Source organism: Delphinus delphis, chromosome 14, assembly GCF_949987515.2.
Source record: "Delphinus delphis chromosome 14, mDelDel1.2, whole genome shotgun sequence".
In the NCBI taxonomy this organism is placed as follows: domain Eukaryota; kingdom Metazoa; phylum Chordata; class Mammalia; order Artiodactyla; family Delphinidae; genus Delphinus; species Delphinus delphis.
Window position 1 is genome coordinate 32,082,836 of NC_082696.1, and position 23,487 is coordinate 32,106,322.

At 37.2% G+C, this 23,487-nt stretch overlaps 1 protein-coding gene across 7 annotated transcripts in view; it reads right to left on the reverse strand.

The window, feature by feature from the left end:
* The window catches only part of L3MBTL3 (L3MBTL histone methyl-lysine binding protein 3), a 117,759-nt gene that overhangs the window by 47,281 nt on the left and 46,991 nt on the right, over positions 1-23,487 (reverse strand). For all 7 annotated transcript variants that reach the window (XM_060029973.1, XM_060029974.1, XM_060029978.1 and 4 more), the window contains 4 exons: positions 21,542-21,693; positions 7,924-8,000; positions 4,691-4,776; positions 2,807-2,917 (listed from right to left, as the gene is read on the reverse strand). In XM_060029973.1, coding sequence (XP_059885956.1) covers positions 2,807-2,917; positions 4,691-4,776; positions 7,924-8,000; positions 21,542-21,693 — 426 coding nt within the window. The remainder of the gene's footprint in view (positions 1-2,806; positions 2,918-4,690; positions 4,777-7,923; positions 8,001-21,541; positions 21,694-23,487) is intronic.

Here is a 23,487-nt window from a genome sequence, read left to right on the forward strand (position 1 = left end):
CACAGACAATTTAAAATCAAAATAGAAATTAATTACTGACTCTAGGAAAAACAAAGTATCATAAGAAAAAGACTCCTTTGCTCAGCAGTGGACAAGATTTGTTTACAACAGTAAACATGGAAGAGTGAAAAAAAAAGAACAAACACTGTGAAATAATTACTGAAAGGATAAGCGGAAGGGAAGGATGACAAGATCTAAATCCTGAACTACCAAAACAGGAAGGAAATAAATATATTTAAAATTGATGGATTCAGAAAACAGCAGAATGCAGCTACTATTTTTTTAAACTGCCGATCAAATGTCATAAGCAACAGCCAAAAGAGGTGGAAGTTCCTGCCTCTGGGGAACCAGACCTGGCGGTGGGGATGGGGAGGGCAGAACAATCTCACGTTCTGTCACGAAAACATAAAAGGCAAGAGCAAAAATATTCTCGTCATTTTTCTTCAACAGCAAAATATACCAGGTTTAAAAAAATTTAACCATAATAACTCAGTGTGAAATATTATGTATTACATAACTTAAAAAGTTGATTTTATTTAACTTAAGAGTTGATTTTTATTCTTGAGAAACTTAAAATATTATACTACGCTAATGACTTCGTCTCTATTTTCCGCTTTCTTGTCCTTCCTGAAAAAGAAAAACTAAGCGTTCTTGCTACATCATCTCCCATATTATTAGAAAAACTTCTACTGTTGAAAGCGTCCTGTATTTTCACAAGTCTCTGATGAATCCTCAAATTGAGTTACTGTCACCTGTTCACTAACCTTTTGTGGACTTCATAAAAACACAGATATTTGTCCACTGGTTTATGTTTAGCTATGAAATTCATTCCAGTATTCTAAAAGATGATTGTCAACTATATACCTCACTAGCCAGTTCTTTTTTGTGTAGTAAAGATTGACCCGGATGTTGCACTGGAAAGAGAATTCAGCCAGAAGCAAAAAGAGCTGGATTTCTAGTCTAAACTTTTCTCATTAACTAACTGAACCATCCACTTTAGAGTATTTGACCCCTCTGGATCAAAATCACAAAAGTAATACGTGTTCCTGAAACCTGATAATTAAAAAGAAAAACCTAATCACGTATAATCTTAACAGAAAATCACTGTCATTATTTTGCTTTGTTTATTTCCATAACTGCTTATGTGTGTGTGTATATATATATATATATACACATACACATATATATACACATACATATATATATATACACACATACATATATATATTCTTTTAAAAGACAATACCAGACGTTATATATAGTATTAAACTCGAATTTCTCACTTGCCAAAATTAAATATTTTTCTAAAATATGAAACAGCATGTAGACATATAGTCATTTATATTTACCCATCTCCCACTCTGCTTATTCTCAATGCTAAATACCATAAACCACTGGCTCTGTTATACCCTCCTTGCAGCTTTTATCTTTGCATATTCCTTTTGGTTATTCCTTTAACATAAATTCCTAGGACTGAAATTCCTGAATTAAAGGATAAACAACATTCTAAGACTTTTGATGCCTATCACCAAACTGCTCTCCAGAAAGGCTGAGACACTTTATACCTTCACCAGCTGTATATGGGAATAAACTTTCTGCACCCAAGCCAAAACACTTTTTTTTTCAATTCTGACCAATTTGATTTATGAAAATAATGTATTACTTAATTCTAAATTTCTAAGGAAAACTAACAAGAAAACACACTTGAAAAAGATTAACACAGGTCTTCCATTACTTATAAAATTTTCTAAAATGTTATATGATTACACAATCTTAAAAACAGTGAATTAAATGCTAAAAGTTCTATTTTATGGAAATACTACATTTGTACAGGTTTTCCATGTTATTTTATAATTTATTTTCCTATATATTATCTCATTAGAGATACATGAAGATCTGATTTATTATTACTTAAAGAACATGAACTTAGACTCCTGTAGCTTAGGACCGTGACTTAGTTCTGCCACTGCCCATAATTAATAAGTAATTTATTCTGCGCCTCAGCCTCACTGATAAAGTAATGACAATAACATACATCTCCCACACTGCTATCACCACAAATATCAGATGATGGAAGAATACTCCTACCCTGTAAAACTCCATGTAAATCTAATGTCTTGCTGCTCTCATAACTAGTATTATTCTTAACAGAAATTCTAAATGATCCTGTGAGGTAAGTAGAAGGCACATCATTCTGGTTCGAGAGTGAAGTTAACGCTGAAGCCAGAAACAGAGACGAGAGCCTGAGGCTCCTCACCGGGAACCGCTACTACACTTCACTTTATCACATCTGGACGTGGGCTGAACCCATCTTCTTACACGTTTGTTTACTTTATGAGAGGTACTTGACTTTTATTAATCCAACTCTAATAAAATCTGACTTTATTTATAAAAATATTTCTCTTAACTTGTCCTGTATTAAAAAACAGGATATTCTGAAAAGTCGACATGCACTATACCCCATAAGAAAACACTGACCTTAAATATTTTTTAAAAAGAACACACTACTGGAAAATGAAGTATTATATCTTCTCCTGAATAGATGACCTTAATATGATGTATCTACTTTTTTCCTCCAAATATATACTTAAAATATTAAAAGTCAGTCATAATTAAAGAGAATACTTATGTAAAGTGAAAAAGTGGAAAAATACTGACTCACAAGGATGTGCGCAGCCACTTAATTTGCATATTTCTATGGCTTTCCTACTTTAATTCTCGGACTTCACAAATTAAATATCTGCTAAAGTTTTCGTCTAAGATTCTTGTAAAAAAAGACCAAACAAAACCACAACAGAACACTTACTTTTATTCGGTGATCATCCATGTCTGCAACTGTTGCTACTCTAATAAACATGGGATTTCTTTTGTCTATGACCTCAAGCTTCATTTTTTTCTGGAATCCATGTGGAGGTTTCTGCCATAACAGAAAATTTTATACAGTGAGATTCAGAGGAAGGGAAGGTGAGCTCTATGTCACAAAGACAGAATTAAAAAAAAAAAAAGACGAGTTATTAAGGGAACTAGCTTTTCAAACTCAAGTTCCTAGAATGGCTTTGGACCTCACTCTCCCTGTTGAAAACATAATCCCAAATCACATGGTCAAGCCCACAGGCAATAGCAACAGCCTGAGCAACTAGTCACAGGAGCAAACAGAAAGCCAAAGAGCTTAAGATGAAATTCAAAATACTATGGTTTTTTTGATTAGCCACAGGGATGACGAGTTTCTTCTCATTGGTCGGAGGTGTCTGGGCAAAAATCAACAAACATGAAAATTATTTTTAAAAAAGAGGGAAGAAGCTTCAAGTGGCAAAGATGAGACACAGAGATTAGAGGTGGTAGTGGGACCAAAAAGCAACAGATGTCTTTTTAAGAAGAGAATTAGCAATCAAGACATGCAAGATGGAATTGCTCTACTAAGAACAAGAATGAGAATGAGGACCTACAGCTACCCACACCTCAATACTCAGCAAAAACCCATCAGCCTCTGAAAAATTTACAGGCAGAAGGCAAGGTGATTGCTAATGGGTGTAATAAAAGTGTTACTGTGAAAATCAAGTGTGAAAATTATGTAAAGGATGCAGAACAATTAATGCAAGGTACCTAAAGACCAAACGAGAGAAATCTTAATTTTCCCTCTGATATCACTGTGACACTAGATATGCAGACTGAGCTTGATGCAATTTTATCCAGTTCAAAGCAAAGTGCAAAGAAGCTCTTCTTTGTACGAGGCTATGTTAAAGTCAGAGAGTCAGGTAAAATCCATAAATATGACATGACTCTAAACATTACTCATTTATAAATCCTGAATCTACTCTCAGATGGAGTATTTACTCTCAGATGGAATCATACATATTCTTTGATATGGCTTTTCTTCATGTAATATAGTTTTTCTCTCAAAAATTTTGATGTTCTTTTCTTATGTATTTGGGTCCATGCCTACTAATTAATTTTATCATTAAACATCCTAGAAATTTATGCACAAAAGGATCCATTAAATAAAAATGTTGTTTATGATAGACTGTTCACATTTTTTTTAAATAAAGTATTTAAAATATCTTTCTTTCCCTTTAAATTCATGGGAAAATACAAATTATAAAGATATATGAGATTTAAAAATTTTTTAAATACATTTCATTTCTTATTCCTCCCTTGCACACAACTGAGATTAACTCTGAATCTTAATATGGAAGAAGCAATGACCCTGAGTTAGAAAGTTACTATTATAAAAACAGACGACCTTGCATTTTGGTAGTCAAACATGCTGATTTATAGCAATAAAAGAAAAAAAAAAAAACCCAGCATCTCAGCTTGCCATAAACAAACCCAAAGGAATGATCAAATATAATTTTCATTATAAAGCAATATCTCGTCCTGTTTGGTCTTTCAGAATATCTAGCTGGAAAAACAGAAGTGTGCTGTACAACCAACTCACTGCAAACCAATTCAAATGTAAGTATTTTCCAAGGAGACTTTAAAGTCCAAAATGGAAGTATTTTTTAGATGCCAACAACAAAACCCCCAGTAACAATTTTGCTTTTCTAAATTGTAAAAATTCAGAAACAACTTCTTTGGTCTTCTGTTTCTCTCCTATTCCTGTTCACCAATACTCTTTCTGTTCTTAAATTTCAATGACTGAACACTATCATCAACACAAATTAATCAAATATTGTAAAATATAATATCTCACCACTTTGAAAGCTCTTGCAGGAGCAGGTAAAGAATTGGTTTCTTCTAAGTATTTATCCCAAGAAAAATGTTTCACATTTGGATAACCTAAGAATAAAAACAGTAAATCCTGTCAGGTTTAACCAAAATGATAGTGAGAACCACAAACTGACCTATAAAATTATGAGATATTGTTATCATTATAATGAATAAAATTATGTTCATATTACACAAAATAACTTTAAACTGGTTACACATTCAGAGCTACTTGTAATAATGAAATCATTTTCATCTAGACCATGATTTCTTTATCAACTTTTAAATGAAAATTTAATATATACAATTTTCATTCTCAGGTAAGGAGAGTCTTACAACACAAAATACACACAAACATAACTACCCTTTAAAATCTAGCAATTTGGGCTTCCCTGGTGGCGCAGTGGTTGAGAGTCTGCTTGCCGATGCAGGGGACGCAGGTTCGTGCCCCGGTCCGGGAAGATCCCACATGCCACGGAGCGGCTGGGCCCGTGAGCCATGGCCGATGAGCCTGCGCGTCCGGAGCCTGTGCTCCGCAACGGTAGAGGCCACAACAGTGAGAGGCCCGCGCACCGCAAAAAAAAAAAAAAAAATCTAGCAATTTTACTTCTAATAATCTAGGAAAAATTTCATATGTGTATACAAAGAAAATGTATCATTGTTTGTAAATGTGAAAATGTAAAAATCAGTTAAATGACCATCAATACAGAAATGTGCAAAATATATATATATATACAGTAAGTGTAAAATAGAAAGCATTTATTAAAAAGAATGAGGCAGGTTTATATATATCAATATGTGAAATATTCCTGATAGTCATATTGTTAGGCCAAACAAATAAGTTAAAATAAATCATGGAACAGTATTAACAAAATGTCTAAAAACAAATATCCTTCCTCCCTCCCACCCTCCTTTTGCTTCCTCCAGAGTCCAAAACCCAGTAGGAAGACATGAGTAGGAATTAATGTTGGCCCAGCAGGGTAGGAAATTGGCTACTTTATATAGTCCCCTTTATGGGGACTGAAAAAATAAGTAAATATACTGGAGACAATAGAAGCCAGATTTCTCAATAGCTAAAAAGAGAGGTATAAATATGATAAGTGGAAAACCAGAATGAATTCAGTGGTGTTGGATGTGAACTGAAGCTAATGGTATAAATTCAAGGTTTTCAATATCTACAAATGGATATAGAAATACAAATAAATTTTTTATATGTTTACATAACTGTATTTCCTATGCCTACTGAGAGGCCAGAAGCAGCATTAGTCCAGTAGCAGTGAGCACACCTAGTGTCTAGGTCTTAGTGTCTAAATAGCATTCTCTATGAAAAGGAACCATGGAGTCTGGGAGAAATGGGTGACTTCAGGGTTGGGTCAGGGAAAGCACAAGATAAGCCTAGCTGTAGCAGAAAATAGGAAATTCTCCAAAAAATGATAAAAAAAAAACATGTCAAAAGGACACAGAACCCAGCTTAAAAGGGCTCCCACTGGCCAAATCTGAGAAAATCTGGCCATAAAAATAAATAAGGTACTATAGTAATGGATTATAACCCATTGATGACAATAGTAATGTATGGGTCCATGCTGATATAAATAAACTGAATGATAAATAGGAAGATGAGAAAACTATTCTTTGCAGAAGAATGTCAACTAATTACGTACAAGGAATGATGGAATAAGAAAAATTACCATTTAGCAACTGTCGGAATAATAATTCACACTAGAAATATCAACAGATGCTACAACTAGTGAGTGAGATGGAAATGAAGTGCAGGATATTTATACAATCTCAAAGTGTCTCTCCCAAATACTTATCAATTACAGAGAGAAAAAAAATGACATCTGTGAAGAAGCCTGGTAACTACCACCTTGGTCAATTACTAGTAAAAGTCAACCAGTAATGACACAAACGGACATCAGCTGCCACGTGAGAGGATGCGATGAGAACACAGCACTGTTTCTGGGATATTCCTGCCAAAAATGCATACCCCGGGTCTAATCACGAGGAAGCACCAATCATGCCCAAATTAAGTAATATTCTACAAAATAACTACTCTGTAGTCATTAATTCTCAAGCATATGGCGGTCATAAAAGTCAAGCAGAGCCAAGTGAAGGAGACCAGAGAAATATGACAACCGAGTAACATGCCTGATCCTTTGGCCATAAATGACATCACTGGTACAACTGCCAAACTTGAATGGGTCTCTGGTTCAAGGGTATAGATGGGCCATTTACTGTTCTTGCAACTTTTCTGTTCATTCTACTGAATTATAAAAGTCCATGAAAGGAGACAGAAGACTTGGTAATCTGCCTCACATCAGAAGTCACTAATAATGCCTCACACCACCCCTTCCCAGGGTACCTAACCCAGTGCTGTGAAAACACAGCCAGGAACCTGTTGCTCATTGGTCCTGTTTACTTACTGGATCCCTGATGATCACTAAAAGGATGATAAGAAAAAAAAGATCATTATCAAACTGGGAAATCCAAAAGAATCCTCACAGCAATTCAGATGGTGATAGTGGCAATCACTATTCACCACTCCTAATATGACATAAGCCACAGGACTCAGGAGGACTGAATGGGAGAAATCTTCCAGGCAGCAACACATGTGGGCCACAAAACCATTAATACCTTGCTTTAACACTTTACAGTTTATGTAAATGCTCTTTCATCTTCAAAACAGCTCTGTAAATCAGTAAAGGACAGGAGCTTTTATCTGTGAACATAGAAGAAAACTCAGAAAGTGGAAGGGACTCGCCTCTCCCGTCACAGGAATGGTTGGTGCCCTGAGTGAGTAAATGATCAGGTACTAACTGAGACGCAGTATCAAGGAACTGGGGACAAGCCTAAAACTGACACCAGCTGGCAGAATGGAATAAGACAAGTATTTGAAGCTCCAAGCTGAGTCTTTATGCTTACATGCTGCAGGCAACAACCACACAACGGCTCCTGTAACAAACCAAGGAGGCATCCTTTCCCTGTGATAATGACAGTCTTCATCACTCACAGGAGTATCCACAAGCAACCACATATACCACAGTGATGCTCTGTGTTAGCTAACCACCCCATCATTTCATATAAGCAGCAGCCACGGCACATTAGTGATATGCTCAAAAACTCATTGCCTTATGATGAAAGCCACAGAATCTGCTCTTCAGCACATGAAAATAAACTCAAATTGACATAACAAACAGTAGACCCATAATCAACACAAACCTGGAGGAGTAATAAGGGTTCTTCGATGTTCTTTACACCAACCAACTGGATGAATGTGTGGGCTAGAGGCTTCACACCTGTAGGTTATATAAATTTAAAAATCGTAATTATCAGGATAAATTCTCAAATACTAGTAAAAGTTCAAAAATGTTAGAGATTGTGAACACCTTATACAGAGTTCTATTTTTTACAATCTATCTAATTTGAAAAAAATATTTGCTATACCAAAGGATTTTTCACTCTTCCAATATATTAGTACCAAGTAGATTTTTATCAGATACATATATATCGTATAAACTTGATACCAGGGAAATAGTTTTTGTTCCCACACAAATTGTGTTATATTCCGCAACTTCAAAAATAGCAAAAATTAAAAGATAATAAATTTGTGTGAGTGTGAGTGATGGGAAGTCCAGGACATTTGCAAGGTTTTGGGCATGGCCACTAGAAGAGTATACTTACCATTTTTTGAGACACGAAGAATGCAAACACAGCCTGACATTCCAAACAGTGAATGAAGAGTTCTATTACTAACATGTTTAATAAACAGGTCAAGAAGTAGATAATGAACACAAAAATTTGGAGTTCAAGGGCAAGATCAAGGCTAAAAACACATATTTAGGAGTCATGAGCATTTGAGATGAGCAGAGATGAGCAGAGATGCGACCATCCAGAAAATGAGTACAGAGAACAGAAAAGAGAAGAGAAGAGACAAAGAAGTCCAAGAAGGAATGACTAGTAAAGTAAGAGAGAGAAAGAAAGATGAAATCAATTGGGTCAAATGCTACTGCTAGGTCAAAGAAGAGACGAACAAGAACTGATCACTGGATTTACCAACATAAATGTCATTAGTATAGTTGAAAAGAGTTGTTTTGGTGGAGCTGGGAATGGGAAAGGGCAAAAGCCTGAATAGAGTGGGTTTAAGAGAGAGTGGAAGGAGGAGATTGGTTCAAGATGACAGAGTAGAAGGATGTGCTCTCACTTCCTCTCGCGAGAGCACCGGAAGCACAACTAACTGCTGAACGATCATCTACAGGAAGACACTGAAACTCACCAAAAAAGATACCCCACATTCAAAAACAAAGGAGAAGCCACAATGAGATGGTAGGAGGGGCACAATCACAATAAAATCAAATCCCACAACCGCTGGGTGGGTGACTCACAAACTAGAGAACACTTATACCACAGAAGTCCACCCACTGGAGTGAAGGCTCTGAGCCCCACATCAGGCTTCCCAACCTGGGGGTCTGGCACCGGGAGGAGGAATTCCTAGAGAATCAGACTTTGAAGTCTAGTGGGATTTCATTGCGGGAATTCAACAGGACTGGGAGAAACAGAGACTCCACTCTTGGACGGTACACACAAAGTAGTGTGCGCACTGGGACCCAGGAGAAGGAGCAGTGACCGCATAGGAGACTGAACCAGAACTACCTGCTAGTGTTGGAGGGACTTCTGCAGAGGCAGGGGGTGGCTGTGGCTCACTGTGAGGACAGGACACTGGCAGCAGAAGTTCTGGGAAGTACTCCTTGGCATGAGCATGCCCAGAGTCCACCATTAGCCCTACCAAAGAGCCGGGTAGGCTCCAGTGCTGGGTCGCCTCAGGCCAAACAACGAACAGGGAGGGAACCCAGCCCCACCCATCAGCAGACAAGCGGATTAAAGTTTTACTGATCTCTGTCCACCAGAGCAACACCCAGCTCTACCTATCACCAGTCCCACCCATCAGGAAGCTTGCAGAAGGCTCTTAGATAGCCTCATCCGCCAGACGGCAGACAGCAGAAGCAAGAAGAGCTATAATTCTGCAGCCTGTGGAACGAAAACCACATTCACAGACAGAATGAAAAGGCAGAAGACTATGTACCAGATGAAGGAACAGGATTAACCCCCAGAAAAACAACTAAATGAAGTGCACATAGGCAACCTTCCTGAAAAAGAATTCAGAATCATAACAGTGAAGATGATCCAGGACGTCGGGAAAAAAATGGAGGCAAAGATCAAGAAGATGCAAGAAACGTTTAACAAAGACCTAGAAGAATTAAAGAACAAACAGAGATGAACAATACAATAACTGAAATGAAAAATACACTAGAAGGAATCAAGAGCAGAATAACTTAGGCAGAAGAACAGATAAGTGACCGGCAACACAGAATGGTGGAATTCACTGCTGTGGAACAGAATAAAGAAAAAAGAATGGAAAGAAATGAAGACAGCCTAAGAGATCTCTGGGACAACATTAAATGCAACAACATTCACATTATAGGGGTCCCCGAAGGAGAAGAGAGAGAGAAAGGACCAAAGAAAACACTTGAAGGGATTATAGTCGAAAACTTCCCTAACATGGGAAAGGAAATAGCCACCCAAGTCCAGGAAGCGCAGAGAGTCCCAGGCAGGATAAACCCAAGGAGAAACACGCCGAGACACACAGTAATCAAACTGACAAAAATAAAAGACAAAGAAAAATTATTGAAAGCAACAGGGGAAAAATGACAAATAACCCACAAGGGAACTCCCATAAGGTTAACAGCTGATTTCTCAGCAGAAACTCTACAAGCCAGAAGGGAGTGGTACGATATATTTAAAGTGATGAAAGGTAAGAACCTACAACCAATATTACTCTACGTGGCAAGGATCCCATTCAGGTTTGACGGAGAAATCAAAAGCTTTACAGACAAGCAAAAGCTAAGAGAATTCAGCACCACCAAACCAGCTGTACAACAAACGCTAAAGGAACTTCTCTAAGTGGGAAACACAAAAGAAGAAAAGACCCTACAAAAGACCCTGATAACAATTATGAAAATGGTAATAGGAACATACATATCAATAATTACCTTAGATGTGAATGGATTAAATGCTCCAACCAAAAGACACAGGCTTGTTGAATGGATACAAAAACAAGACCCATATATATGCTGTCTACAAGAGACCCACTTCAGAACTAGGGACACATACAAACTGAAAGTGAGGGGATGGAAAAACATATTCCATGCAGATGGAAATCAAAAGAACGCTGCAGTAGCAATACTCATATCAAACAAAATAGACTTTAAAATAAAGAATGTTACAAGAGACAAGGAAGGACATTACATAATGATCAAGGGATCAATCCAAGAAGAATATATAACAATTATAATATATATACACCCAACACAGGAGCACCTCAATACATAAGGCAACTGCTAGCAGCTATAAAAGAGGAAATCGATAGTAACACAATAATAGTGGGGGACTTTAACATCTCACTTACACCAATGGACAGATCATCCAGGCAGAAAATTAATAAGGAAACACAAGCTTTAAATGACACAACAGACCAGATATATTTAATTGATATTTATAGGACATTCCATCCAAAAACAGCAGATTACATTTTCTTCTCAAGTGCACATGGAACATTCTCCAGGACAGATCACATCTTGGGTCACAAATCAAGCCTCAGTAAATTTAAGAATACTGAAATCATATCAAGCATCTTTTCCGACCACAACGCTATGAGATTAGAAATCAATTACGGGAAAAAAAACGAAAAAATCACAAACACATGGAGGCTAAACAATATGTTACTAAATAAGCAAGAGATCACTGAAGAAATCAAAGAGGAAATAAAAAAATACCTAGAGGCAAATGACAACGAAAATACGACGATCAAAAACCTATGGAATGCAGCAAAAGCAGTTCTAAGAGGGAAGTTTATACCAATACAATCCTACCTCAAGAAACAAGAAAAATTTCAAATAAACAATCTAACCTTACACCTTAAGGAACTAGAGAAAGAAGAACAAACAAAACCCAAAGTTAGTAGAAGGAAAGAAATTGTAAAGATCAGAGAAGAAATAAATGAAATAGAAACAAAGAAAACAATAGCAAAGATCAAGAAAACCAAAAGCTGGTTCTTTGAGAAGATAAAAAAAATTGATAAACCATTAGCCAGACACATCAAGAAAAAGAGGGAGAGGACTCAAATCAATAAAATTAGAAATGAAAAAGGAGAAGTTACAACACACAAGGCAGAAATACAAAGCATCCTAAGAGACTACTACAGCAACACTATGCCAATAAAATGGACAACCTGGAAGAAATGGACAAATTCTTAGAAAGGTATAACCTTCTAAGACTTAACCAGGAAGAAACAGAAGAGATGAATAGACCAATCACAAGCAATGAAATTGAAACTGTGATTAAAAATCTTCCAACAAACAAAAGTGCAGGACCAGATGGCTTCACAGGTGAATTCTATCAAACATTTAGAGAAGAGCTAACACCCATCCTTCTCAAACTCTTCCAAAAACTGAAGAGGAAGGGAAACTCCCAAACTCATTCTATGAGGCCACCATCACCCTGACACCAAAACCAGACAAAGATACTACAAAAAAAGAAAATTACAGACCAATATCACTGATGAATATAGATGCAAAAATCCTCAATAAAATACTAGCAAACAGAATCCAACAGCACATTAAAAGGATCAGACTATACTACAAAGCTACAGTAATCAAGACAATATGGTACTGGCACAAAAACAGAAATATAGATCAATAGAACAGGAGAGAAAGCCCAGAGATAAACCCATGCACCTATGGTCAACTAATCTATGACAAAGGAGGCAAGGATATACAATGGAGAAAAGACAGCCTCTCCAGTAGTGGTGCTGGGAAAACTGGACTGCTACATGTAAAGAATGAAATTAGAACACTCCCTAACACCATATACAAAAATAAAGTCAAAATGGATTAAAGACCTAAATGTAAGACCAGACACTATAAAACTCTTAGAGGAAAACATAGGAAGAACACTCTTTGACATAAATCACAGCAAGATCTTTTTTGATCCACCTCCTAGAGTAATGGGAATAAAAACAAAAATAAAAAAACGGGACCTAATGAAACTTCAAAGCTTTTGCACAGCAAAGGAAACTACATACAAGACGAAAAGACAACCCTCAGATGGGAGAAAATATTTGCAAATGAATCAACAGACAAAGGACTGATGTCCAAAATATATACACAGCTCATGCAGCTCCATATTAATAAAACAAGCCACCCAATCAAAAAATGGGCAGAAGATCTAAATAGACATCTCTCCAAAGAAGAAATACAGATGGCCAAGAAGCACATGAAAAGCTGCTCAACATCACTAATTATTAGAGAAATGCAAATCCAAACTATAATGAGGTATCACCTCAAACCGGTTAGAATGGGCATCATCAGAAAATCTACAAACAACAAATGCTGGAGAGGGTGTGGAGAAAAGGGAATCCTCTTGCACTGTTGGTGGGAATGTAAATTGATACAGCCACTATGGAGAATAGTATGGAGGTTCCTTAAAAAACTAAAAATAGAATTACCATATGACCCATAATCCCACTACTGGGCATATACCCAGAGAAAACCATAATTCAAAAAGACACATGTAGGGCTTCCCTGGTGGCGCAGTGGTTGGGAGTCTGCCTGCCGATGCAGGGGACACGGGTTCGTGCCCTGGTCCGGGAGGATCCCACATGCCGTGGAGCAGCTGGGCCCATGAGCCATGTCTGCTGAACCTGCGCGTCTGGAGCCTGTGCTCCGCAACGGGAGAGGCCACAACAGTGAGAAGCCCACGTACCGCAAAAAAAAAAAAGAAAAAAGACACATGTACCCCAATGTTCATTGCAGCACTATTTACAATAGCTAGGTCATGGAAGCAACCTAAATGCCAATCAACAGATGAATGGATAAAGATGTGGTACGTATATACAATGGAATATTACTCAGCCATATAAAGGAACGAAATTGGGTCATATGTAGAGACATGGATGGATCTAGAGACTGTCATACAGAGTTAAGGAAGTCAGAAAGAGAAAAACAAATATCGTATATTAACGCATATATGTGGAATGTAGAAAAATGGTACAGATGAACCAGTCTGCAAGGCAGAAACAGAGACACAGATGTAGAGAACAAACATATGGACACCAAGGGGGAAAACTAGGGGGCAGTGGTGGTGGTGATGGGATGAATTGGGAGATTGGGAGCAACATATATACACTAATATATATAAAACAGATAACTAATAAGAACTTGCTGTATAAAAAATAAAATAAATAAACAAAATGGAAAGCCAAAAAAAAAAAAAAGAGAGTGGAAGGAGATGGGAATAGCTAACTCAGAAAATACATTTAAGGGGTTGTGTTTTAAAAGGAAGCAGAGAAATGAGAAATTAGAAAAAGGGAGGTTGTTCGTTTTTTAAAATTTGGGACATACTTAGGGGAAGCTGGATTAGGCATATGTGGAAATCTCTGTACATTAAGTTTGGAATTACTTCAAAATAAAACTTTTTTTTAAAAGATGGGAAATATTACTTCATTTATTCAAGACATATATGCTGAGCGACTACCATGATCAGGGCACTGTTCTAGGTGCTAGGGCTACAACAACTATCAAAACAAACAAAAATCCTTTCTCCTGCTTGGGTACCGTAGGAATAATTCAAAAGAGAGGGATGACCTATCAATGCAGAAGAGAACTCACTCTGTGCGAGGGAACAGAGAAGCGTGAGAGCAGGGGGACATCACGCACAGTTAGAGAGAAGGTTCCACAGAGATCAGAAAGGTGGGGAGACAACATGGTGGGAGCATGTGGACCTCTCTTTTGACCATGTCTATTTTGTCAGTGATACAGGAAGCACACCTATCAACTGAGTGGGAGAAAACGAGAGGGGCTGTGAAAGATTTGAGGGAATAAAAAGGGGAGTGAAATTTACTGGAAGAATAGACAAGGACATGTAGCAGGATTATGGGGCAGGACCAAGGGCCCCATTGAGGTTAGCAGTCATGAAAGTGAGTTAGGCCAGTCAGCATGTTGCGTCTTTCTCCAGCTATATTCAACCGCTCAGGCACAGGCAGAGAGTAGGCAGAACGTCAGATTCAACCAGAATTGGGATTTTGCCAGGCAAACACAATATAAGGAAGTAGAGGCTATACTTACAAGGGAGTAGTTATAACAGTATTGCAAAATATACAAGCATCTAGAGGCATATTACAATTAAAACCTTAAAAAAAAAAGTTGGTAGAACATTTCCCATCTGTGTTCTCAAAGATGATAGGAATCATGGAGTTTAAAAAAAAAGTCAGGACCCTATGATCAAATATTTGAGGAAAATAACACATCTCCCTCTTAGAGATTTACAAAATACATCATTGGCATATTAAAGACTGAAGTTATTCTACACCAGGCATACTTCACCTTATTTCACTTTGCTTTACTGTGCTTTGTAAAGATCACGTTTTTTTACAAATTGAAGGTTTGTGGCAATGCTGTGTTGTCAGAAGATGGTTAGCATTTTTTATCAGTAAAGTATTTTTAAATTAAGGTATATACAACATTGCTTTTTTAGACATAATGCTATTGCACACTTAACAGACTACAGAGAACTTTCTAGGAAATGTTGCAAGTGAACTAACATCCAGTCACCACTTTCCAAGTCAATCTTTCCAAGTGAGCAGCTCTGACCAGTAACACAAGATGAGCTGATGGAACCCCAGCTTAATGCTGATTTTTCTCAAAATTATTTCAGTAGAAAATACCTTTAAATTTATAGTTGAAGGTTTTTATTCACTTATTGAATATCTCCTACCCACCCTCCCTGACACTATTATTTTTCTGAATCTATATAGGGTTACATGTGTATGTGTATGTCATTATTTTAGAAATGTGAAAGGAAGACATAATGCTGCCCAGTTCATATGGCAATTGGTACATTTCTTACACTATACATTGTCATAAAAGATATTTGAATACCCAACTCCTTCCGAGGCATTATTATAAATTGTATAAGCGAAACTGTGGCGCTCGATTTCCAGCTGTACTATTCTTTCCTAGACAAGTATTTGGTTATGCATTATTAGTAATGATGCAGCCTTTATTTTAGGGAAATTTTTATTTTATTCTAGGGAAAGCTGTTAATTGATATAGGGATCCTTAAAAATGAAAAAATAAGTATATGATACTTTAATTTTTTCCTTCCCAATTTAAGACAACTATCAAGTACTTCTAATTAACTGTCAGGTTCGCGTTGATTGAAATACAAGCATTAGACATAATTAACTCTTTTGATTTTACTGGATTTCTCTATAAATTATAAGCGAGGAAAATACTGTAGCGTATTTTGGCCACTCATTCCTGTACTGCCTGAATCTTATATAAGGTTTTAATATTATTTAAATATTGGTCAAAGTCACCGTCTAAAATAAACCAGGAAACTGTCTCAATGATGAAAATAAAAATAGCCCTATTTTTATCTAGTTTACTTATAGCTCCTCAATAAACAAACACCACTTCGTTCAGAAGTTGGAAGGCTGTGAAATCCTTTGTTACTATTGAAACACAAGTCATCTCTTAGTCCCATCTAGTGTTCAGAAGCAGAAATGTAACCAAGAAAAGATATATTGAAGAACAACTAATGGTGAAAAGTTTGGCAAATCGTTGCTCCCTGTGCCTTTCCTTTCTTTCTTTGGGGTTTTTCTGTGTATTGTTAAAGAACTCTATCTCCAAAAAATATTTTTTTTAAGTCCACTTCACAAGTAAGTGCAAATTATTTATGAAGGCTGCTAAGATCTAATCAGACCTAGACTGGTAGATAATAACAGAAATAATAATTCATGAAAAATCCATGTTTGTAATATAGAGCGAGCAAACATTAAGATCCTCATTTTATGGAAACACTGAGAGGTTAAGCGATTTGGGGTTAAAAAGAAAGGGACCCTGGTTCTATCAGTCACAGCCAAAAGCTAAACGAAAGTCACGTGCACACGCTGGGCTCCCCAGATCTCGGCAGAGAGTCAAACAAGAACATTTCAAGACGCTCACTTAAGGAAAACCTCAAAGTCTTCATTCAAGCTATGGTTTAGATTCTTTGAAGCAATACAGCACACTTGGTCTCTCTCAATCCCTAAATCCAGAGCATGACGACTGTCAATTTATTTCCCAGGGCCCACCTTCCTGGCTCCCACTCTGCGCTCACTCTTCAGGGCTTCCAACACTCTGTTTTACTACTAAACCCCAAACCTCATCATACGGAGTCATCGTAGTTCTTTTCATCCCTAACTCATTTCCAAACCCATTCCCCACAGTGGCTGTTTTCAATATTCGTAATTTGCTTCAAGATTAAAACCTGATTTCACTAACACAGTGACTACTAGGAACAGATAAAGGAGGTCCCACCACCTCATCACTCTAGCGTCAATTTTCCTTTCCTGTCTTCATTTCCTCCATGAGTGAGAATAAAGCTTATTTCTTCCCAAGGCTAGCCCCTCCTACAGGACGCGGTATCCTCAATTATTCAGTCTCAGATATCTCCTCTCTCCCTCTACGGTGGCTTCCTTCCTTCAACTAAGCTCAACACTCTCTGTGTGCAGGAAACCCTCCTCAAGGGTTGACTCCCCCTCAGGCAATAATCCACTTTCACCTTCATGGCCAAACTTCTGTGCTTGATGTCCTTTACAGCTATCTCTTTAACCTTTTGCAAACTGGTTTCTGTTTCTAAAATTCTTATTTTAATCCTCACACCACCTTGTGAGATAGGGACTATTTAATCCTTTCTGCAAAGGGGGCAACTAAAGCTTAGAGGAGTTAAGTCACTTACTGACTCCCCGGGGCTGCCATACCCCAAACATACCATTTTTGCCCCATGGGCTTAAACATAAGCAGCGCTTTCCGGGAATATTTCATCCCAACATCTAAGTACTAATTCCTATCATTCTTCATGGTCCAGTTCAAATCCCATGTCCCCAGGAAGACCTCCCTGAGAACACTCCAGTGAGTCAGTCAGCCTTTCCTTCCATTTGCCACCAGAGACAGCAAGCAGTTGGTTCCATTAAGCACTAACCACCATCAACTCTGCAGCCAAGACAGTAGTGCTGCGTTTCTCTCCAGCAGCCAAGACAGTAGTGCTGCGTTTCTCTCCGTTCCCAGACACTGAGCCCCTCAAGACTGAAGTGCAGAGCTACCTGGGTCCCTGTCATCTCTGTGACTCATCACCACCATCAAGGGCTGCTTTCCAAATTTAATGGTTGATGACAAACCTGTTAACTTTGACAACGCTCTAAGAAACTGACAACGCAATGCAGCTTTTCAACATTATTTTGGGCAGATACATAAAACTAATATTACTCTCACTGTACAAATGTGAAAGAGCCCCATCTCTAAAAAAAAAATAGAAGAAGTGTGCAATCCACTTGGAAACAACAGTAAAAGGTCCCAGCCCCATATTTGTTCTAATTCACTAACTCAATGCTTCTCTTTTTCATAGATCTGTTTGATGATTTTTCAGCCTAACTCACTGGGATACTGGACTGAAATTCAAAGACGGCTGAAGTGGCAACCTCACGCTAGTCCACAGTCGCCTAAGTCCTGCTGTCATGGCTTCCTGGTTCCCAAAAGACAAGGTCACGTGAAAATAACATTTTTTGGGGGAGGTGGGATTGGGTCACATATTGCTATTATTTATTATTATTATTAATATTATCATTTTGTTAACTTTCTATTTTATACTGGAGTATAGTTAATTAACAATGTTGTGCTAGCAAAGCGACTGATTCGGTTATACAAATACATGTATCTATTCCGAAGATAACATTTCTTAAAAGCAAGATTCCTTCCCAGGGCCTGAGGGAAGAGAGGGGGTGACTCCTCATTGTGGAGCCCAGCCCTCAGGCATCGGAAGATGATTGAGGGAAAGAGGCCACACGCTGCGCCGGGAGGATGGTGGCATCCTCACTGGGAGGGCTTTCCTTCTGCCATCCTTAAAGTTCTTTCCAATATTCCAATATTCTGTGATATTTAGGATTATTCCTAAGTCTAATCACTGTCAAGGGGATAGAATTAAACGACTACCAACTACCAGTAATAAAAGCACAGAGGAAACCCAGAGGTAAACCAATTATTATTCTAATATATGTATATTATTTCCTTTCATTAAAAACTACTTCAATCCTACATAAATTTAAATCCCACGTAGCACTCCTCTTTGGAAGGAAGAAATGTTTTACTGCAATTAAACATGCAGTACCACAAATGTGTGTGTGTGTGCGCGCACACGTGTGTGTGTGTGCATGCATGCGTGAGCGCTTTCAAATTCCCACTAAGGTAAAAAGAGATAAGATCACTTATAAGGGAAAAAATCTCATTTCCAAACTATTTTAAATTGGGAAACAATCCAATTTGTATCCTCAATTACATACCTAAGTAATTTATGCAGATACTAACCATTCGAAAATTCGAAGATCAAAGAACATAATATTTAATAAGGCTGGAGAAATTCCAGTGCACTTAAGCAATTTTCAATGTGCCTTAATTGTATATTGAGGCAGAGAACACACCGCTATTCCTTTTCTGACAATTAATAAAATATAACTTCAAGAGTTAGAAGTATAAGTATATCCTCAAAGTACATTCCATTCTAAAAATAATTTGGTTGTGCTCATAAGAGTGCAAAATCAGAGCTGAAAGAGATCAATTTTTCCCCTGCTCTTTCTAATAAGAACCCAGGATGCTTCCTAGTCCCTAGGCATTTGCCATCAAAGAAAAATGTGACAAATTCTTCTAGAATTCCTCATTACTTTTTTCCAGAAGAATGTTTTTAAAGGAAATGCATCTTACGTCAAATAAGCAACTTAACTTTTAAACCCTATAATACTTATAAGACCACAAAAATAACTGGAACTAACATCCACCCATTTTGTTTAAATCAGGCAAAAGCTCTAAAAAAAGTTCTCCCTAAATGAATCAGAACTTTAAAAACAAAAAGCTCTCATTTCAACAAATTCTAACTACTGTTTTAAAGTATCATTTATTAATAAAAGGACTGGATCCTAGTCATCAAGTTGGTACTGCCACCATCACAGCACATCAAACACAGGAGGGAGAAATATGTTCCTCCCAGGACAGATTACAATATTTCTAAATTTACAGTTTTCTCATCTATTCACTCACTCAAGATAGGTACACATAATTTTAAATGAAACAAAAACCACCAGTTTGCAGAAAATACGAAAGAGAAGAACATGGTAAGCAATACGATGAGGATTCAATCAGCAAACCCAGAATGCGGGAGACTCAACAGGAAAAACCACCTGGTTTCTTCAATAAAAGTTACAAGGGGAAGAAAATGATGGAGGAATAGGAATCTATAAATTAAAACTGATCAAGAGAAACATCAAAGCAATCATAAAATGTGCATCTTATCTGGACCTAAAGCAAGCAAGAAAGAAAACCAAGACAATTGGGGGAGAATGTTTAAGTATGTTAGTGACATTATGCCATTTATAACTTTATATATTTGAAGAAAGAAAAAGAATATCTTTAGAAGAGACATTCACAGATGAAATGCCATGGTATCTGGAATTTGCTTCAAAGCAATCCTGGTGTTGGGAATTTAGGAGTAGGAAAACACAGGAAACAAGACTGATGTAAACTGGTAACTGCTGGTGGTAGTTAATGGCTGCAGGAGGGTCACGCTATTATTCTCACTTTTGTATATACTTGAAATGGTTTATGTTTCAATAATAAATTTGATAGCAAACTGAATAAAAAGATATCCTATGAGGAAAATTAGGCTTTGCAGAAAAAAGCTGGGTTAAACATACTAAAATATTGACAAGTACTTGACTCTATGTGATGTGATCATGGAACTGCTTTAAAAAATTCTGTGAAAACCATATGTAACATGTAATTCAGATTTTTAAAATTCACCGTTTAAAAGTCTGAATAGCAAATGGCTTTCACTGTCTCTCCTTTTTTAAAACAATGCAAGTAAAACTGATGCCTGTCTGAGAATCCAATTTGAGGATTAATGGAAATTATTGATGGCTCTACTGAATATTTAAATATACACACACTGAAAAAGACAGGAAACAAGCTTTCCTGAAACTGAGCTACATTTATAAAAATTAAACTCCATTTGCTACTGTAACATTAGCCTTATTTTATAAAGATGTCTGTCACTTCTCGTTGTAAGTATTCTCCAGAAGGAACCAAACAGTGCAGAAATGACTTTCACCAGCAAACTGAATTGTAGTTTCATCAACGAACATGAATTTGGTATGAAAAGTCATTATTTCAATTGCTTAATCAAAATCTCATGGTTTTATTATAATTATTTTATGATTATGTAATTTTAGAATTATGTTGCTCCCACCACTTTATGTAGTAGAGTCAACACCCATAAGGATTAAAAACAATATTCCTCAATTAATAATTTGTATTTCAGCAATTATAAATAGTTAAGTTAGCTACTGGGCATGAAAACATGAAAGGAAGATTAAAATATTTTCCTGAAAAATGAGATGAAGGGGAAGTGTGAGTCCGTGCATACATTCACGTGTGAGTATCTGTTGGGAGTGTGGTATGAATTGCACTTCCACAGGAGGAAGTCAACTAAAATACAAATCACGAAGTAGAATTAAAGGATGTTATTTAGAAATATACGCCATATGGAACAGGTAAAAAGTTAAAAATCTGAAATGGGAAAGAGTGGGACAGAGCACTGTTACTTTAGTCATAAGCTTTGCATTATTACTGTTTTTAAATCATGTACTTGGATAAACACTCAATTAATAAAGCACACAGCAATGGAAAAAATGTCTCACCAATAGTCATAGCTCTCATCCCAGTTGTCAAAATGTACGAGGAAACGATTGTCCACCATATCTGTTACCGTAGCAACACAGATGAATGCAGGGTTCTTTTTGTCTACAGCTTCAAGCTTCATTCCAACTCGAAAGCCTGATGGGATCACTGTCTATGAAACATACAGATTTAATTAGAGATAAGCACACACTTAACAGCAAGGACCTGCACCCTCTCTGCACCTCTGCCTGAAGGCCTAGCATCCATCAACCGTATTCACATAATTTAAAAATCAAGAACCACTTTTACAGCAGAGTTGCTTTCCAGCAAGTAGCAATAAGAGAAGTGTCCTGTTGCTACACCCAATTAACTATCTGGACCTTTAAAACTTACACACCCATAACCTCACAAAGTTAATTAATTTTAACATGTGTCCTGATACTTTAGATTACTACACAAGTTAGGCAAGTTTTATTTACTGTAGAGTTTACTTTCAGTTTTTCTTTTCCTTTATTACAGACTTAACAATGAAAATTATTTCACACAAAATAAGCACTTACGCTAAAAATGTGTGTAAGTCAGTATAAATTCACTCCCACTTCTGAAAAGGTCTTTCAAAAGAGTACTCTATTGAAAGTAGGTCATCTTCCTATACAAAAGGCTACAAATTATTACAACTTTGATTCAACAATACAGATATTATTCACAATAGCACGAAAAGAACTGGCTGTTAACACATACAGCCATTCAAAATAGTTTGTAACATATGGAAATCCACAGATTATCAGCCATCTGGGACATGAGACTAAGACAATAATAAGTTCAGTAAGACTTAGTGCTTGAGGTGCTGCAGGTGTAAACATTCCTTACAATCTTTTGTGAGGAAAAGTATCTGAATCTCAGAGAAGTACCTGAATATCAGTTATATCAATCACAACACATTACAAATCACTTCAGCCCTTCTAAAAAAAATCCTTCTGTCCAGACTGAAGCGCACAGATACTATTCTAATCACTTTAAGCAAAGTAGATGTTATCTCTCTTTTTACTATAATTATACAGCTATCATCAGAAAAACGTGGACAGCCATGTATCTGAATATGTTAGAGTGAAGTTCTGTCTGAGTCGAAGGATCAGGCACTAATGCTACACAGATACTGTTACTACATATTTAACCCCGAAATTATTTATCAATGTTCTGACCATAAATATTTGAGTATTCTGAGGTAGAGGAATCTAGAAATAGAAAAATTAATTGCCTCTTAGATACCGAACACACAGCCCAAGATTAAGTTTTGCGCTAGCAATGCACAGAATTTAAGACGATGGTTCAAGGCAGTGGATCAAATCCCTGACTGAACTCATCACCAGACAACCAGACAAGGATTAGGAAACTTGGAGCAGTGACAGCAAGCAGGCTGCTGAGTTTTCCACCTGACTGATCTTCCTCCCTTGTCTTGACAGAGAATGATGCCGAATGACTACGCAATATTTACATTTCAGCAATTAAGTTATCCTCTCAATTAAGACATTTAAAAATAATAGCCTGGCTCATTATCTCTATTAATTACCTAAATGCACACACACACACACACACACACACACACACACACACACTCCCTCTCCAGTTCTCTAACTCAACCTGGCTTATGTTCACAATTCGATTAGAGAATGTTTCAGCCATGACTGATGCCCTCAAAACACCCGGTTAATGTCATTTCCCAAATGAGGGTATTTGGGGTGTGTGAGAAGGTTTTCCCCACTCCTGATATTTATTTGGAGGGAATCCCTAGTGAAACATGGCTGCCTCTCTCTACGCTCTCACTCACTGTCCCTAACTGGTGAATCTGGAAAGAGGAACTGGTCACACCTTTAAGAGTAAGCTGGCCTACAGGACATAACAGTCTCCACTCTGCCCCTCTAGGAGCAAGAGCTGTCCTGCAAGAGGGTAGTCTGCCCTGGTCCAG